Raw genomic sequence first — 19,566 nt, 5'->3', positions numbered from 1 at the left:
TTCACAATAATCTTAATCGACTAGCGAAAAAAGATATTGCGGAATCACAAACGATGAGACGAAGATGTTTGTGACTTCTTTTATATCTTGCCTATCGGAGAAATCAATCTCAATCCAATCTTTACGATTGTACTTAGTACGATAGAAACAACAAGATCAGATCACACAACTACGAGAAAGTAGTATCGGCCTGGCTTCACAATCCCAATGAAGTCTTCAAGTCGTTAACATACAGGGTCTCGATAGAAACCTAAGGTTAAAGGAGAATCGACTCTAGCTTATACGTCTAGTATCACACATGAGGTGTGGGGATTAGGTTTCCTAGTTTCTAGAGTTCTCCCTTATATAGTCTTTCAAATCAGGGTTTGCAATCTAAGTTACCTTGGTAACAAAGCATTCAATATTCACCGTTAGATAAAATCCTGATTAGATTCAAGATAATATTTTCAACCATTAGATCGAAACTTAGATTGTTACACACAAATGAAATGCACGTTTTTAGGTTTGTGTAACCGTACCAAACATGTACATTTAGTTGGTTCATAAGTAGTTAACCAAATGGTTAGCCATATGAGCACTTTGATATCAACCATATTTTTTTTACCATAACTAGTTTAAATGACTCAAATGAACTAGTTAGAGAGTTGTTCAATTGCTTATATCTTTATAATAGACACAATTAAAACAAAAACGATTTGATTCACTCGAATCGATTCATGAACTTTATAGCCACGGTTTGCAATTATGCATTCTTAGTTTATATAAGTTTAAGTTCACAAATAATAGTTTTTAGAAAATAACCAACTTAAATACGCGAACTGGTACACAGACTTAAGTACCCGGAATAAGTTTGTTTTTAGTTTACAAACTTCAGCAGAATTTCTAGGGATGAGAACTTCCGACAGTACGCGGACTCTAATTCCGGTTTTCTTGAGCATCAAAGTACACATACTTTGGTTCAAGGAATAAGGACTTACACACATATGTGTTACCACACAATGTTTATATCCTTCCATGGTTATGTAATCTAAACTCTCGTTTCAATCACTGAAATATTCTTAGAGGACGTTATATAGTTGTTATTCACAAACCATTTTTCGTCAAAACCATTTTCAAGTGATTGAAACTTATCATGACTTTCGTCACTAGTAAAGATGAACTTGGACAAAGCGAAAGCTTACCAACACATATTTTGATAAATAGATAAGCGAGATAAACTCGACTCGAAATAGCAAATGTGTATAATCATAGACTATATAGCAAAACGATTTTTGTCTCAAGATAGGAGATAAAGTAGATAGACTTTTGAGTGATAGATAAGTTCAAGTCTCCACATACCTTTTAGTCGAGGAATTTCCACCAGTTCCTTGAGTAGTTCTTCGTCTTTGTATGATGATCGCCATGGAGTCTTGAGCACAACTACACTTTCTATCCTAATCCGAGACTTAGCTAATAGTAGACTGGAAATGAAGACTTATAGTTTTGATCACTAACATTGACAAACATGCTTGAGATAACAACGCATGCAAGTTCGACCGAGCAGTGCTCTAATACTTACCACTGTTAAAACTGCACCATGTGTCATGATACAAGTCTTAAGTGTTAAATGAACACGATTATGCTTATAAGTCATAAGGATTACTTTCTATGAATAATCATTATACATGGTTCCGGTACTCGGAACCATAGTGTATATTCTTCTATGTAATTGGACAAACTTCTCACATACTTCATGAACTCCTAACAAGAGTTTCATCTAAACATAGAAAGTATTTGATTGATTTCCAAGTTATCTTAGCTTGAATTCAAAGATGGTGGTATTGGTATCAGATCAGGCAAACACCTTTAGACCTAAACGGTCCGTTTTTGTAATCATTCTAAACCAGTGTATACGTACCTTTATGGCCACCAATGGCTTTGCATATGCCAAGTGCTTGGGAATTACCTCAAAGGATAACTCTTTTATACAATCAGAATTCAGATCCTATTAATTTGGATACGATTAAATTGATCTTGAATATTGATCTGTGAGATCGTCCAAGTACTCTTTTATACAGTCAGGTTCACAGACTTTATTGTCTCAAACATTCTGATTGTGGGAAAAAAGAGATATAAACTCTATATACATATTATTCAAGGATTTTTAATTAGATCTACTTGCGAGTGTAATAATTTTTGTCCATACAGGTTGTTGAACGAAAAAATTGGTGGTATAAGTTTTACAATTGGTATCAGATCAGGCAAACACCTTTAGACCTAAACAATCTGTTTTTGTAATCGTGCTAAACCAGTGTGTAGTACCTTTATGGCCACCAATGGCTTTGCTTATGCCAAGTGCTTGGGAATTAACTCAAAGGATAACTCCTTAGTTGATTCTTCCGAGTCTAAAGGAAAAGAGCTTGTCATATCCTCAGTCTCTGAAGATATGTTCGTCAAGCATCTTAAAGGCTCAGATTCAAAACCTGAAAAGGAACCTCCCACAAGTCACAATGACTCATCTAAAATAATTGAAAATTAAGTCTCTGTAATAAATGACCTTCGAGAGAAGTATGCTTAGTATGATGATGAACTCAAAATTTTCTTAACATAGACGTACGCTTGATGAAGTTGTTGAATCTTTTTTTTAACAATATCAATAAACTTATTCAAGAACTAAGCCTAAGTTGAAAAAGGTTGGTATTATTGAGGATACTGTTAGAAAAAATACTGCACCAGAAAAACCTATGGTCGAGACTCATTCCTCTGAAATGGATAACCTTCATTTATAAAAAAAAAAATGTTGAATCCGATCTTCTGTTAGCTCATGATCAGTGTCAATCCTTTAGGAAGGAAAATACTGTCTGAAAGTGCAAACATTGCCCAATATCTAATAAAATATTTAATACTCTCTCAAAGACATTATCTAGTGTTCATAAAGGCACTCCTACTTCTGCTAATAAACGATGAAGAAATATACATCAAAAGACAACATATAAGAGAGATTCTAAAAGATATCATGTATTAAACATCTTTTCTGGTACTTTGCATTCTTGTTCTCATTGTAATAAATAGGGTCATCTTACATTGGATTGTTTTCATAGGAAGAAACAAATAATTAACCTCCAAAAATTGCTTATTTTTCCAATCGAAGAGGTAAACAGTCTGTCAACATCTCCAATGATCCGGGTTGTGCAATCAATCAAAAACTTATGATAAGAATATTTAAGATTACTTTCCTCGAATATTTCATAAGTCAAGTAACTCTTATGGTATAATATCCAGGCACAAAAAAGACATTTCCAATATCAGATTTCCTACTAATAAAAGGACTTTACCTGGTAAATCTATGTTCTGGGTTCAGATCTCTGATGTCTCCTGTCCACGAACACAGATTTCAAGAGGTTCAAGATTCTCTTTCTTGAGAAAATCCTTATCTAAAAAACAATCATGTGAGGTTGATAGGTCCAAGAGACATGAGAGGTTGTTAAATCCTTCTTGGAAGAATATATGAGGATTAAAACCCCTTCTAAAGAGTACACTAAAGGAAAAGAATCAAAAGGTAATAACCACCACCGTCATAAGATAAACAAATTCGGAATATCCACCTTGGATACAAATGGTGAGTCACAATATCACCTTGTCACTTCTTAGTATATTGACGGGTGCATCCTCAAATCTAACTTGAGAGTTATGAGGACTTCACAAACATCATAATTTATTATGCTTGTGATAACGAGGTTGCTCAAGTTTTATTATATGTTTAAAACTAAAGATATTTTGTAAAAGGGTCGGATGTCTAGAACCTAATAAGGGTCTGGATCGTAAAAGATGTAGTTGATGCAATAGGGTCATAGACTAACGAAAGACCGTTATAAAACCATTAGTTGACTTTTTAAATATTGCTAAACACCCTGACTATTAGTTGACTAATGTTGACTGAATATTCTTAAAAGCTTCTCTCCTCCCCTCTTCTCGTACACTCCTCTGTTGGGAAACTCTAACGGCTCATCTGTTGATCATTGAATTAAATTTGAGGATTTTGATTTAAGAGTTTCATTTTCATCAGTTGAGTTAGAAGTTGCGTTTAAATGATTAAATGAATTGAATAAGAGTCTAGAATTGGTTTAGATCATTTCATCCTTGAATCTGGGATTTTGTGGATGCTATCCAATTATATTTGAATTCAAAGCTATGTTAATATACGGTCCTGGGTTGTTTATTTAATCATCATATGGAAGGTTGTAATCTTCACTTTGTATCTACCATCTGATACGATGAATACCATGAAACTCCAGTGAAGGAAAAGCTTACTGGTTTTAATGGAATCGCCAGATCATCTTTGTTATGGAACACAACCTCATCAGTTATACCCAGATAAGTCCTTGATTGGGTTATGCTATAATGATATTTCTTAATTTCATTGGGTCATTTTAGTAATAAATTAAACGGTCAAGGCAAGTCTACGACCCTATCGCATCAACTGCATCTTCTAGGACCCAGATCCTAAACATGCGACCCATTTACAAAATAACTCTTGAAACTATCTCGTACCACATGTTTGAAAATGGACTTTTGTCCCTAATTTTTGAGTACTTAAAGACTCTAAAAACGAAACCCATCCCCACTCTATCATGCTGGATCGATCCCCTTCTCCCAACTTCTTTATTTACACTACTAATTGAGTCAAGTTCTCTTGACTTGGTGTAACCACATCACAATTATGAGTCCAAAATGTAACGACTCCATGTTAGTATCAAATCTTATTATGCTCCTAAAAGAATTCTCCCTGCATATCTGACTCCAAAGCAAGAGAGGAAAACATGATCCGTGAGGACTCTATTTGCAGCTAGTATGCAGGTTATGCTCTTATATCTTATTCTAATCATTATTTTGATACTTAAACTCATATATAAAGGAAAGATTGATTTTACAGTGAAGTGTTTAGATCAGATGATTAATAGTCATGTTAATCCCAATGATGAGACTTATAATGCTCTCTGAAACGACGAGGGTACCAATTACACCACAATCTTTTCGTATCAATCTATATAATACGCACCTTGCGCGATATACTGTAGACAAAAACTGTTTAGAATAACAACCACAAGATGTCCACTTGGCATATAGGAAAAAGTTCATACTGTTAGAGCATTGCTCGGTTGAACTCACAAGTGTTGATATCTCAAGCTTGTTGTCAAACTTAGTTGTCAAAACTATATCTTGATTTCTAGTCTACAATTATAACTTAATGAATATTTGGTGGTTCAGTCTTCACTTACCTTTTGTTGATGAAGTTCTCCAAAAGCTTCAGTTGATCTTCTCCTTCAAACGGTAGAACACAAATGATGACTGGTTGGTTTCTCAACTACCACTACTATCCTAGACCAAGACTTAACTAACTGTAGACTAAAAATCAAGATACAGTTTTGACAACTAAATTTGACAACAAGATTGAGATAACAACACTTGTGAGTTCGAAAAGTGACTCATCCGATAAAATCAAGATATAGTTCAAACCGGTCCGCGTACCATGACTTATCCAATTCACGAACGACTCAGGTATTTGTACTATTGCATTTATAAACTATGTCGATTGTTTTCAAATTCGATTAACTTATTTCTATGAGATGATTTGCATTTGATCAATTCTCTTAAAACACTAGACTCATTTGATCACATGTTTGTGACTCAAGATTAATGTCTTTGAGTTCATGAAAATGAGTGTTAAGCTTTTAAGTTCAAACCAGCTAGTTTCGGATAACCATGTTGAACATAGTCTTTGTACACGGTTCGATTATGATTTACCTAACCAGAGTGTATATCTTGTTTATGTGAATAAGATTCAAAGTTTCCATCTAACGGTGAATATTCTGTGCTTGGTTCTAAAGCTATCTTAGCTTAAACCTAAAGCAACCTATGCTTTGAAGTCTATATAAGGGGAACTCTTGGAAACTGAGATCTTTGAATTCCGACACTACTTTTTGGTGTGTCCTAGTTGTATCTAGAGTCGTCCTCTCCAGAAACAGTTTTAGGATTCAACGACTATCAAAGACTTCATTGGGATTCATGAAGCCAAGTCCAGTTATCTTTTATCTTGATAACTTGAGTATCCTGATCTTATTCGATTGTTGATTTATCACTTGAACAAGATAGATAGAAATCACAAAGTTCTCTTCATCTCAACTTTGTGATTCCTCAAGTTTTATACTTGTGAGGTGAATACTAATCTAGGCTGCACTTCAGGTTGCATAAGTCCGGATTTTGAGGATAGCTAGACTTTTTCCAAATTGATATTGATTCTGATCACCTTGATCCTACATTTGTTCTGATCATCTGTTTCGATCGTAATCAGGAAATCAATTATACAGGTTTAATCTGTGGGAGGCAGATTTGGTTTGAAGTCTTCAATTGAGTTGAAGCAACTTTTAGTTGGCGTGATGTCATCTAAGGGAATAAATTGCGCGGAGTCCTGCTGGGATTCAAGAGGCGTAAGGAGCGTGATTGTACCTAAATCAGTCGGAGACTGAGTTCGGGCTCAACTACATTCCAGACCGAAGTTAATTGGTAGTAGGCTAGTGTTTGTAGCGACTTAATATAGTTTAGTATTCAATCCGGACTAGGTCCGGGGTATTTCAGCATTTGCGGTTTCCTCATTAACAAAATTTCTGGTGTCTATGTTATTTCTTTTTCCGTATTATATTATTAATATTTACAATTGAAATATCACAGGTTGTGCGTTGATCAATCAGAGTAGATACGTCCGACCTAGTTTTGTTGGATACAACTTGATTGATCTTTGGACATTGGTCTTTGGTACCGTCCAAGAACTCTCTTTGTGATTAGGTTCACGGATTCAATTCCGTAAACGTTCTAATCGCAAGAGAGATAGAGATATAACTCTAGCCACTTTCATTGATTGAGTTTTAACTCTCAGAATTGTGTTGAATTTGTCCATACAGATTGCCTACAAAAAAGTTGATGGTATATTTTGGTACCCTTAGTGTTTTCACGTATCGAACCAACTATGGGATCAAACCAAGTGTTTGATTAACGTACAATGTATTTACTTTAATTATAAAGACAATCTATGATATGAAATTCCAGACTATTAATTTGTATACAGACATGCTAAACCACGAGACTTTCGTTCTTGCAATTTTGATTAATCACTTACACCTCGATTTCACTAAAAATCTAAGCAAATTAAATTTATCATACCATCACTTACAAATGAAATCATGAAGATAGAATGATGCAATTCATATTATAGACGAAAAATACAACTTTCGTGGATCGATTTGTAATCTAAATCAAGAATTTATGTGTGAAGGCATGAATTCTCAATTTTATAATCTCAATTATGATAATATTAAATGCGTTAAAATGCACAAATTAACTTGCATTTCTCTAAATGCTCGAATATGTCACAATCTTGGTCCATGTCTTATGCTACTGACTTAAGTCTTACTTGAGTGTTACTTTTTTCTTTATACAAAATAAAATTTGATTGATCAGAATTTTCGTATAATAATCCTTCTCTAATGGATTGGATATATCCGAATAAAAATATTCTACTAAATGAAAACTAACTGCATCTTCTCCAGCTTTTTTTTTTGCTAAAGAATGCGCTACATTATTACCAAGTCTTTGTACATACTTGCAAACCCAAAATCTATTACTTTCAAACTTACTTTTTACTTGACGAACAATACCTTGGTTAAACCAATAAACCTGCATATGATTCTCGCTAAGAATTTGATTACAGCTTCACAATCCAAATCAAAAATTACTTTGATGTAACCCAATTCCTCCATCCATTCCACTGTTTTTCCCAACGCTTTATATTCAAAATGTTCATCCATATTTTTCATCTACTTCCTCATCCAGCCTTATGTCTTTAGCTCCTTGGCATTTTCCTGCAAAATTTTAGACTATAAGACCAATGCTACATTTTTTTGCTTCTAAAAAATAAGAACCATACATATTTATTTTGATATAATCCTTCTCTGATGGTGATGGGATCCATTCCTTCACCTGCAAAATAGCAGAACTATTAGTGACGTTTCTGTCACACATACCTTTACACTGCTGCAACAAATTATGTATTCTGGTTACAGTTTTTGAAAATTTGTCTTAGTGTATTCTGAAAAATTAGGGAGCATTTATCTTCTAAATGTACCTGACCGTACATATAAATCTGCAAAGGTATTTCTCATCAGCTATGTAACGTGCTGGATAATTTCGATTATTAGAATGAAACCAACTAATCACTCAACTATGAAATTAGCGAATTGATCAATAACATCACTAATATTGATATTCATAGGCTTCCATACAGCTCTAGCAACATTCCATAAATAAATAGTTCATAGTATTTATACTATTGTTACAGAGAATACAATGTAATTTTATATAAGGTTGTATCTAGCTATTTTGCATCTAATGTGAATATTTCTTTCAGACACTTCCAAATAAAAAGTTGGCCCCTATGTGGAATTTATTGTGCCAAAAATGTTTCCAAACATCTCTATGGGTTTGGTCACTAAAAATATGATTACTAACGCATCACTATACTGTTATAGGCACTTTTTATAGAAAAGTTTCCTTTTCTGCCAGGTTTTCAAATAAGATATCCTCCGTAGTAGTTGGTATTTTCCTTTTCAGACGCATAGTGGCACAATCCTGAAAATTAAAAGAGTGCGCTAATGATATCAACATTTCAATCTCCAGTTTTGGGCTAGAAAATATCACAAACAAAATTATAGTTATCATAGCTAGATGAACCATATATATCATACCTGTAATTGGAACAGGTGGGATAATCATTCATATAACCCAAAAATCTAGCTATATACTAATATTTGTTTTGCATCTAACAACCCACGTGACCTGTTGTTGAACAATTTCAAGTCCAGAGTAAAAACTTCTCTGAAGCCAAGAGGAGCCATCTTTAAGCTTATCTAAGTGAATAAAACTACCATTTTTAATCATAGCAGATTTAACAGCCTGCTTCATAGCTTTTCCTTTCCAATTTTTTAGTCTACTATTAAAAGAGTGAATGATCGATTTGAAAGCTTTATTCTTATCTCTACCAAACAATAAAGTAAGTTCTAGATATTATCAGATTCTTTCATCTCAGTCATATTAAGACCTTTATCTGGGTCATAGTTCTTGGACTAATATTCTTGCTGAAATAAGCATTAGATCTATCATAGTTAAGCATTTGGATGGAGCATCATCTGACTGTGTCCGAAACTATCCGTATTCCTTGCATTTGGACCTGGATATTGCCATGCATATTTTATGTTGCTTGTGCCATAATGCTTTATTGTATATTTCAACGAGAGTCCTTTTCTAGGCCAAGTGATAGGGGACCAACATAAGGCAGTGCTACTAAAAGAGAAATATAAACGTGAGAGCGTACATCTCAACTCTCGACTCGAGGGAGGGGAAGTATGAACCATATGCATTTACCTGTCACATCCTTTAAAAGCTAAATTGTGTGATTCACATTTTATTTTATTTGATACCTAGACTAGTGTTCCTACACTATTCACATTTTAGTTGATGTAGTGTATTTCAAAAACCATAACTCCTTTCCTAGTACTGTTGGTCCATACCAGCTATACGTGTCAGTCTGTTAAATGAGCAACCACGAACCAGATGTAGTCCGATGTACTTCGGTAGCACTCACCGGCCAAGTTCAGACAAACAAATGTCGGCAACATTAAAAAAAACATAAAATTGGCCAATTAACCCAATAACGATAATTCTTAGGTGAAAAAGACATGTAAAATTTGATACTGTTTAAATGAACGAGAATGTAAAAATAGCCATGATGTAAACAGTTTCATCCTACCCATTTTCAAATATTTTTTCTTATTTTTAATTTACATCAGGATGCATCCAGTTTCACCTATGTTATTTTTTAAGTTTAAGCCAGGAAGAATCCAAATTCATTCTTCCTATTTTTTTGGTGTCCATTTCACCCATACTAATTTTTACCCGTCCATTGGAACCATGTTTTAAGAATATTTGGGCAATTGACCCAATTTCTCTAAAAAAAAAGTAGTTCCTAGGAAAAAGGATAACAGTTTCGCTTGAAACATAGGGCACTGGTAATTCCAAGCGTCCCAATCCATAACCCTACCTTGTCCTATAAGGGAATCTAATGAACAAATGTATTTCATTTTCTTACAGTTGAGTTACACTCTTAAAAGGTATTTTTTAGAGCCACATCTGTCTTGGGCCTCTTGGTTATTGCTGCTATAAGTGCTGGTGTCTAGTGAAGATTAGTTGTTGTAATTTTTGTGGTGAGTATACAAAGTTTATCAACAATATGGATCGGGGCATGGATCGATTCATCCGAAATCTCCGCATGAATGGTGGCACCGGCAAAACTAGTTACTCTTACAACTCATCAGTTCAGGTCTCTCGGACTTCTAATTCTCTAGCTAATTCTACTGCTTAAATATTTGAACGTCTATTTTACACCAAATTCAGGATATAGCAACCAAGATTAGCAACAGCTCTAGGGATGTTGCTAATTCGCAACACAAAATATAGTTGCCAAATTTTAGCAACAGACATTTTGAGTTGCAAAACTCGCAACTGCCCCTTTTCTGTTGCGATTAGCAACTGCGGAGATCGTAAGCATGCGATTCACATGCTTCTAGGTAACACTTTGAAACTCTTTTTCAGCCCATATTTTTGATATCCTTTAGTGTATTGATATATTTCCACCCCCCTGACCCTTTGACCTCTTTGACGATTTCTCCTACTTGTTTCTATCGAAGAGATAAGGTTCTCTTCTACCTCTTTCTTCTTCCTTCCTCTCGGAGAGAACAACTCGAAGGAAAAAAAAATTCCGACCCAAAAAATCATGCTACCTCTTTCTTCTTCTGATTATTCTGCCGATGATTAACTTAAGACCTAGAATATTAAATTTGTGAAGGTCAGCTACCTTGTTCGATCTAATCTTAGTAAAAAGATCCATTTTTTAAGATCTCGTTCTTTATTTTAGTTTCTTTATGATTCAAGTTTCATATCTGTATATATTGTTTAACTTCGATTATCTTCATGGTTTTATTTTATGTCAGTAGTATTTGGATTCATAATTTAGGGTATTTTAATTTTCCCCCCTGTAATTTAGGGTTATGATTTAGGTATTTTTAGTTTTCTAGGTATTTAGGGGTTATGAAACTCTGTTGTTATGTTTAGTTTCGCGTTTGATATCTAGGGTTAGGTTTAATTTGGTGTTCATATGCAAGTGTTGTTTATGTTATGATGGCTTTTAAAATTGTGATTCATTGGTAAAGATGATTATTTTTAATTGTTATGTGTCAGGAAAAGATGTAGTTTTCTTGGAAGTTCGTGGGGATGAGTTTTTTTAATTTTCCCAAAGGTTTCCCTCAATGAAAGCTGAGAACATGAAAATAAGGAGCTAACTAAAATTCAAAACACACCAAGCAGCTCAAACTCCACACAACAATGAAGTTTGCACTGCGGCGGAGTCGCTTAGTCCAATATAAGGAGACGAGCAGCAGTCTAGAACGTACTGCGCTCCTCCTTTTGGGATGATGAACATGTCATTCTGAGGAGAATAACCAGTTGCGGATCAGCTTAAGTGTACGTGCAAGCCGTGGACTCAGTATAACTCAACGATCAACTTATGGAGCAAGAGAAAGTCTTGCGCTGCCAACCTCACAGCTTTACGAAGTGACAGAACAGTTCAAAGTTCATATTTTTGTCAGTACTAAGCACATCCGGTTACACTATTTAAGGTATCTTTTTTGTGATCAGTTGCACTCTTTTGGCTTCTAATAGCTTAAATTGTCATTTAGTTTCTTGATATGGCATATATCATAGAGTTTGTTATTCTTGTTACGTCTCTCCATCAGGGAGATACAGATCGAGCTTTTTTACTGCAGACAATTACATAAATCTGTTTTTTCCTTTACATTTGTACCTGAAATTTGTAGGCCTAACATTTCTTCGAGAAATGGGAGCGTCGACTTTGACTTGAGATGGATAAATGTGAGACTAAGATGACTATGGAGAAACTATTTGAAACTTGTATAATGATTTTCTTCTTCATACACTAGGAAGATAACGCATACACATCTCTTTTATCACTGCATATACTTAAATTGGTTTATGAACGGAGTATCTTGTTTAATTATCTTTTGCTTATACTATGAAGCTGCTTCTCTTTTTTGTTCCTGTCATGCTTATTCTATAGGTGACATGTATTCGTAAAACATTAGACATATTCACTCTCGTCACTCTCAAAAAATTTAGTGTTTATCAAGTTAGGTAGATCATTGGCTTTGTTTCATTGTTTACCAAAATTGATATATTTGATTTTACTTGAAATCTTTACATTGTTAGTTAAAGAAGACACCGAAAAGATGGGAGGCGCAAAAATTGTCCAAGGAACTTCGCTAGTAAAGCCCTACGACAATTTGGTTTGGTTCAAGCTGTGGTTCTTCATCTTCTACATTTTATCCTATTCCAGTAATGTAGATTGTAACTGCAGTGATTAAATTGCTAACACTTAAGTTGTTCTAAGGGTTTATACTCGCTTTCCTCACAAGTTTCAGTTGGATGGCTTTTGCAGAACTGTTAACACAAAAGTATATGTTTAACTGAAAATTATAATAAAATCTTGCATGATTTATGTCCATTTCTTGTTTTAGAATGAAGCTGTTCTGTTTGCTTTTATAGTTACCGACTCTTAGATTATGTGTGTCGTATTGTGAAACCTAAATTGTGCTGCTTGTAATAAATTTCAGAGTTTGAAGAATATCGCCAAGATGATCAGTTCAGTTCTGGAAACAAACTAGCTCAACTACTGAGCTTCGAACTTCTTGAGGCGTTGCTTGTGGAGCATTTGCCTAGATTCTTACTCACATAAAATCCATTCAAGTCCCTCTTTCCTGATAATGATCTGTTTAGTCAGAAAGTGCTTCTTGTTAATTTACTCTCTTCTACAGGGTGCTGGAAACCTTCTCTGCGAGGTCACTGTTACAGGTAAGTAATTAACTAGCAGGATTGTTCTTTCACATCTTCCTACTAAGCATTTCATTTCATCTGTGGACTGCTGATCACATCATTTTGCAGTCACTGTTGCACCTAGTTTGCCACTCAAGTTGGGATGTGCGTAAAGTGGCTTATGATGCTCTGAAGAAGGTCATCACGGGCTCTCCACAATTGTGTGATGATCTCTTGCTTGAATTTACAAGTTTTCTTTCTTTAGTTGGGCAGCGAATGCAGTTTCGTAAATTAAGGTACACTCAAGACTATAGAATTTGGCATAAGTATTGGCGCTCCTCTTTAAATTTTCTGTAAATAGCTAGTCCTATAGGTGAATCGGCTACCTTTGTGAAATATGAATTTGGTTGATGACGGTTTCTCACATTTGAAGGCAAAAAATAGATAAGGAAACAAAAAGACAAGATAATGATTTAAGTGTAGAAAGTGTTCATTTGAATGCGATTCAACAATTCGAATCCTTCCGTTGAAGTTATATGGTGTAAGTTACATAAGTAGAATTCTACGGGTAGTGGGTGAAGGCTATGACTATATCCCACATATAGTCAAAGAAAGAGTCCAATTGGTTATAGTTAAGAAACTGCATTTGGTTAATGTGGCATTTTGAGTTAGTAGGGAATAATGGCGGGACTGTAAACGGATTCCTCTGATGATTTCCACGAAATACTGTTTAGCATGCGATTCATTTAACGAGTTAGTTTCTGTTAGTGTTGGATATCATGTATTTTGGGGCATCCCACCATTTTCTGCTTTTGAATTTACTTCATAGGATAAAAATTGGACACCTTTTATATTAGGTCTGATCTTGGAACACTCGGTGATTTTCCAAGCAGATGACTAGCAAGTGTTGATAACAGGTTCTTCTGAATAGGAATCTTTGGTCTAAAATTTATCATCATAAAACAGATTATTCTGGTCATTTCTTATAGTCTTCACTCTTTCTGTTCTTTTTCTCATCATTGTTGTATATTTCATCTTTGATAAAATAATCTCTCTCTGCCTCCCCCACTCTCTCTCCATTTGTTTGCGTGTCTCAAGAGAAAATATTGACTAAAATTATGAGTCACTGGTGTGTTCAAAGTGTTGTGAACAGGTGGTCACTTGCTTGAACTTATGTATTGGCAACATCTCGCAAGTTATGTTTGCTGTATAGTGATGCAGAGACTTTGGTGGATTCCCAAGCGCCCTTCCTTCCATCTATCGAGGTTTTAGTGAAGGCCCTGCTTGTCATTTCATCACGAGCTCTTGATGCAAGAACTAATGCTCGTGGAAATTTTTTATTCTGTTCGCACCATCCATGCTTAGTTAACACAAAGAAAAGAGACGCAGTATGGAAGGTAAAGATGCTTCATCTTTGGTGACTTATTCAGTTTTCAATTTTTTGTTTTATACAAAGCTAGGCCTTTGAAGCTAGAAACTATGAATTTTAAGTAGCAATGTCCAGTATCTTAAAATGTTTCTCTTATTCACACAGAAGTCGCAGCATTGATAATTTGGTATGAATAAAGAAAAGAAACTATTTAAAGTAATTGTTTTATCAGACACATCGAAAAGTCTCATTCATTTCTTTTTTGCTCAGCGTTCGATATCGAAGGTACACTTTTTTCGCTCCCGTGATGTTATGCTTAATTTTTTCCTTGCAAATGAAACTACAAGTTGAAAGTAAATCTTGTAATATTACTTGGCTTCGCCATATAAAACAGTCTGTCTGGGAGGTTAACTTAGTGACCCTAGTCCCTAACTAAGCAAGCTTTGGCACGGTTATAACCGCCAACACTTCTATGACAGTAATCCAGTAACAGTCCTCTAGTCTTTACCATTCCGACTTTATGAGACCATTTGGCCACTACTGTGCCACCTCCTAGTGTTATGACTGGGTCATTTTTATCATGGTATAGCGAAAACTCATCAGAAATCCCAACACTTACTCGAATCTCATTGGTCTCACGTGGTCTCTAGTATCTTTCAGGTTTAAGCAAATCATTAGCAGTAGAGTATATACCCTGAATTCTGAAGTATTCTTACTTTCTTTATTTGTTATCTCTAACTATATGTATCTGTGACAGGTTCTTCATCATCTTGGTCGTATTTACAAGATGATAATTCAGCATCCTCGTGTGATCATCTTCTCAAAGCCACAATAATTTGCTGCATTCTGATTACTCATTGTAAGAGATTGTAACATTTTGTTTCTATATGCAATCCTTAGAAGCTAAAACAAACATAGTTGCACCAGCACAATGTGAGAAACAAGAATATATTTACATGTGCAATCTTTCAGTTGTACAATTTGACATCTGATTTTCTTAATGAAACCTGTAACATGTCTTTGATGTCATGAGTTCCCTGCTTTTTATTGTATTTGGTTCCCTTTCTTTGTAGAATGTCTTTGAGGTTTAAACCTGTGGGAGTATGAGAACTATAAGATTGAAAAATTGATGGATATAAAATGAATCAGGGTTTTACAGGGAACTGGGATATTGGGGGGAAATCAGTTTTGACTAGGTCAACGAAGAATTGACCTATTTTTTGTTGTTGCAAAACATTAGCAACAGCAAGAGTGTGTTGCTAAATATGAACCAGAACAACTATATCTTGTTCTACTAAAATATATTCCGGAATGACTCTAAAATTAGCAACATAGTAGCAATAGTTTTTTCTGTTTCTATATTTTAATTTCGCAATAGCTCACTCTGTTGCTACTGCCGTTACCGAAATTAGCAACAGATCCTGAGCTGTTGCGGAAACTGCGTCAGGGTATTTAGAACGGTTAAAATCTGTTGCAAGCCCAGTCAGCAACAGATTTAAGCTGTTGCTAAACGTTAAATTTGGTGTAGTGTTATTTTCGTCTTTTGTTGTCTTTTCTATGGATGTACAGGAAAGAGCTGTATACATAACAAAGCCATTGATAGAGGAAGCATCTCTTGATGTATTTTCGAAGTTCTATGCTTGCAGTGCAACACTCTCTCCAACTGAGATGATGGGAAAGAGTATAGGCATTGCCGATTTAGGCTGTTCCTCTGGTCCAAACACTTTGTTGGTCATTTCTTACCTATTAAATATTATTTACAACAAATGCCGCGAATTTGACAGTGCTTCACCCGAGATTGTCATGTTTCTTAATGATCTTCCTGGAAACGACTTTAACACCCTTTTCAAGCACTTGGAAGGATTTAGTGACGAACTGAAAAGAACTAAGGGAGATGGTTTCGGACCGTGTTTTGCAGATGGAATGCCTGGCACTTTTTACGGTAGACTTGTTCCTAGGAACACTCTTCACTTTGTCCATTCTTCCTACAGTCTCCAATGGTTGTCTCAGGTGAGCAGTAATAATCGTGGTAGACTGGTAGTACGAGGTGATCAAAACTTAATTAATTAAGAGTAGACAATTGACGCACGTTTCATTTTTTTTTCCATAGGTCCCTCTAGGGATTGAGAGCAGTAACAACGGGAACATTTACATCTCAAAGTCTAGTCCTCCATCCATAACAGAAGCATACTTAAAGCAATTTAAGAGTGATTTTCAGAGTTTTCTGAATTGCCGGTCCGAGGAATTAGTCAAGGGAGGGAAAATGGTTGTAACACTTTTGGGCAGGAGAAATGCAGACCCAACAAGTATAGAGTGCTGCTATTTCTGGGAACTATTAGCTTTGGCACTCAATGACATGGTTTCAGAGGTAAACTATATAGTCGATTTTTTGTACGTAAACTAGCTAATCGAATATATAGGTGCAAACATTTTTCTTCTTTATATTTTAATTACCTAATGTTAATAAGTTCCAAAAATGTAGGGAATGATTGAAGAAGAGAAGTTAATGTCATTTAACTTACCGCAACATATGTCATCCAATGAGGAAGTAAAGAATGAAATTCATTGTGAAGGTTCATTCATGATTAATCAGCTCGAAGCTTTCCAGGTGAACTGGGATGGTAGTCATGAAGATGACAGTTCAGAGATAGACAGCTACAAGGCAGCAAGCTGCATCAGAGCCGTGTCGGAATCCTTATTGATGAGTCACTTTGGGATAGGGGAGGAAATAGTCGACAAATTGTTCCATATGTACAGGACTATTGTTGCTAATAATGTGCCTAAAGAGAAAGCCAAGTTCACTAACATAGTTATGTGCTTGACCAAAGTACAATTATAAGATGCTGCAACATGCCCATGCATGCATCTTAAGTCACCTAAATAAGAAAGCAGTGATGTTATCTGCAAGGAGGATCGTTGTATTTGGCCATTTCTTTTTTACGTACTGTAGGAAAGAATTTTTTTTTGAAAACACCGTAGTTGAAGGTTGCATTTTTTTTCCTCGCATCATTTATTTTATCACAAAGACGTACTCCTTTCAGTAGTTGTCAAATACGTGACGTAAAAGATGATATATGTGTTCAATTTTTCGTTCTCTAGCCAACGTCTATCACGCTAGTCGTTAACGTCTAGCCAACGATAGAAATCGTACAAAGGGTGTGAGAGAAGAGAGAGAGATTTTTGAAAACATTGTTTGATTTTGATAACTCAAATGGCACACATGGTAAAATGTCCTAAATCAGTTGTACTATGGATATGGATGGATATCTGTATTATTTGACTTTGCTTGTTGGGTATGATAAGGGTCACCATCTTTGATAGTGTTCTTGTTCAATTATCAATTCTTATGCAAGGATGAACAAACTTAGAGAAAGTTCAAACAATTAAGATATGTTGATAGTAATTCCAAAGGCTTCTTACTGAGCAAAATCAAAAGTTCTTTCAGCAAGGAGTATATTGGGAGTTTGAGAATAATCAAGTAATAATCGATGGATCAAGTCACTCAACATCTACACATGAATGCGGGCATTGCAGAAACTAGTTATGCTTCCAACTCATCAGCTCAGGTTTCTCTAACTCATAACTCCCATTGTCTATTCCTTAGATGAGAAACATTCATAGTATTACAAACTTTTTTGGTTTTGTTGTTTTATACGAATGAGCAGAAGAATTCTATATACAAAACAAAGGCAGTGGTAGAGGAAGTAATACTGGACGTATTGTCGAAATTTCATGGTAGTGCCATCTCTACAACTGCGAAGCTGAAGAGTATATGCATTGCAGATTTAGGCTGTTCTTCTGGACCCAATGCACTGTTGGATACCATTCATAACAAATATCGCAAATCTGACAGCATTATGCCCGAGATCCTCGTGTTTCTTAATGATCTTCCTGGGAATGACTTCAACACCCTGTTCAAGAACTTGGAAAGTTTTCAAGACGAATTAAGGGAAACCAATGGCGATGGTTTTGGACCATGTTTTGTAACTGGAACGCCTGGCACATTTTATGGTAGACTTTTTCCTAGAGGCTCTCTTCACTTTGTTCATTCTTCCTATAGTCTTCACTGCTTATATAAGGTGATTACTGCAGCAGTACTGCTAGCACTCAATTTTGCTATTAGTTAGCTAAACTTATTTCTGTTTATTGAAGTTGACTAATTAAAATGTCTTCCAATAGGTTCCTCAAGGGATCGAACAGAGCAACAAGGGAAACTTATATATTTCAAAATCAAGTCCACCATCTGTTGTTGAAGCATACTTGGAGCAGTTCAACACAGATTTTATGGTTTTTCTGAAGTGTCGCTCTGTGGAATTAGTTGATGGAGGAAGAATGGTGTTGACACTTTCGGGAAGGAGAAATTCAGATCCTACCAGTAAAGAGTGTTGCAGTGTATGGGATCTATTAGTCACTGCATTCAAGGATATGATTACAAAGGTACACAGATACTAACATGCCATTGCAGCAGGGTTTTTTTTCACTGTCAACGATGCCATTGCAGCAGTTCTTTTTCACCGTCAAGGATGCCGAGGTTCTCTTAACCTAAATCAAAACATTACTAAATTATGAACCATATTATTCTCATGCAGGGAATGGTTGAAGAAGAGAAACTAGATTCCTTTAACTTTCCAATTTACTTTCCATCCCCTGAGGAAGTGCAGGCGGTAATTCAGAGTGAAGGTTCCTTCATGGTTGATCAACTACATGCATATAATGTGAACTGGGACGGAAGTGATTCTCGCGAAGATAGAAGTTCAGTGACAGAGAAGTACAGAAGTAGCTATGACACAGCTAAGTGCATTAGAGCTGTGTCTGAATCGTTACTGGTGAGTCACTTCGGGGAGGAGATAATCGATGAATTGTTCTGCAGGTACAGGGAGAATGTTGCAAGCTACGCAACCAAAGAGAAAACCGAGTACACTAACTTGGTTATCTCCATGACAAAGGGGGGAAAAGTTGTCCCTGAATCATAAGCTGCATAAATAAGTGAAAAAAATGTACATCTTTCATTCAGAATTGAAGACATTGCTTACAAAGAGAATCTAACGGTAGTAGTATGTCTTTCATTCAAAAATTGAAAAAGTTAGTGGCGATATATGGATTTATATTCTACAGTTTCTTCTCCTCTGTCTTGCGCTCCCATTATGGAGTGATCATCTACTCAACATCCTTTCTCTGCCATAGACAATCATCCTCTCACCGCTCATTTAACAGAGTGAAAAAGT

At 35.5% G+C, this 19,566-nt stretch overlaps 2 protein-coding genes and 1 long non-coding RNA gene across 5 annotated transcripts; all 3 read left to right on the top strand.

The window, feature by feature from the left end:
- Positions 1 to 10,803: 10,803 nt before the first annotated feature.
- Positions 10,804 to 15,432, top strand: LOC113288699. 3 transcript variants are annotated; one of them, XR_003330690.1, is made up of 8 exons: positions 10,804 to 10,933; positions 11,326 to 11,762; positions 12,370 to 12,614; positions 12,774 to 13,011; positions 13,102 to 13,268; positions 14,186 to 14,369; positions 14,507 to 14,626; positions 15,099 to 15,432. It is a non-coding gene; the product is annotated as an uncharacterized LOC113288699 (long non-coding RNA). The 3 variants fall into 3 exon arrangements; XR_003330689.1 differs by having other exon boundaries at positions 14,126 to 14,369; XR_003330688.1 differs by having other exon boundaries at positions 14,114 to 14,369; positions 15,099 to 15,430.
- Positions 15,433 to 15,898: 466 nt separating this feature from the next.
- On the top strand, positions 15,899 to 17,180 carry LOC113321852 (salicylate carboxymethyltransferase-like). The gene is made up of 3 exons (XM_026569824.1): positions 15,899 to 16,351; positions 16,452 to 16,709; positions 16,824 to 17,180. Exons 1-3 carry the CDS (start codon positions 15,899 to 15,901, stop codon positions 17,178 to 17,180), a joined length of 1,068 nt encoding a protein of 355 aa, XP_026425609.1.
- A 510-nt stretch (positions 17,181 to 17,690) lies between these two features.
- Positions 17,691 to 19,353, top strand: LOC113288688 (salicylate carboxymethyltransferase-like). Its single transcript, XM_026537810.1, has 4 exons — positions 17,691 to 17,907; positions 18,007 to 18,420; positions 18,521 to 18,778; positions 18,931 to 19,353. Exons 1-4 carry the CDS (start codon positions 17,830 to 17,832, stop codon positions 19,312 to 19,314), a joined length of 1,134 nt encoding a protein of 377 aa, XP_026393595.1. The 5' UTR covers positions 17,691 to 17,829; the 3' UTR covers positions 19,315 to 19,353.
- Positions 19,354 to 19,566: the final 213 nt, after the last annotated feature.

This window comes from Papaver somniferum, chromosome 1, assembly GCF_003573695.1.
Source record: "Papaver somniferum cultivar HN1 chromosome 1, ASM357369v1, whole genome shotgun sequence".
Taxonomy (NCBI): Eukaryota; Viridiplantae; Streptophyta; class Magnoliopsida; order Ranunculales; family Papaveraceae; genus Papaver; species Papaver somniferum.
The sequence above is the reverse complement of the archived record's forward strand: the minus strand, read 5'-3'. Positions and strand labels throughout refer to the sequence as shown.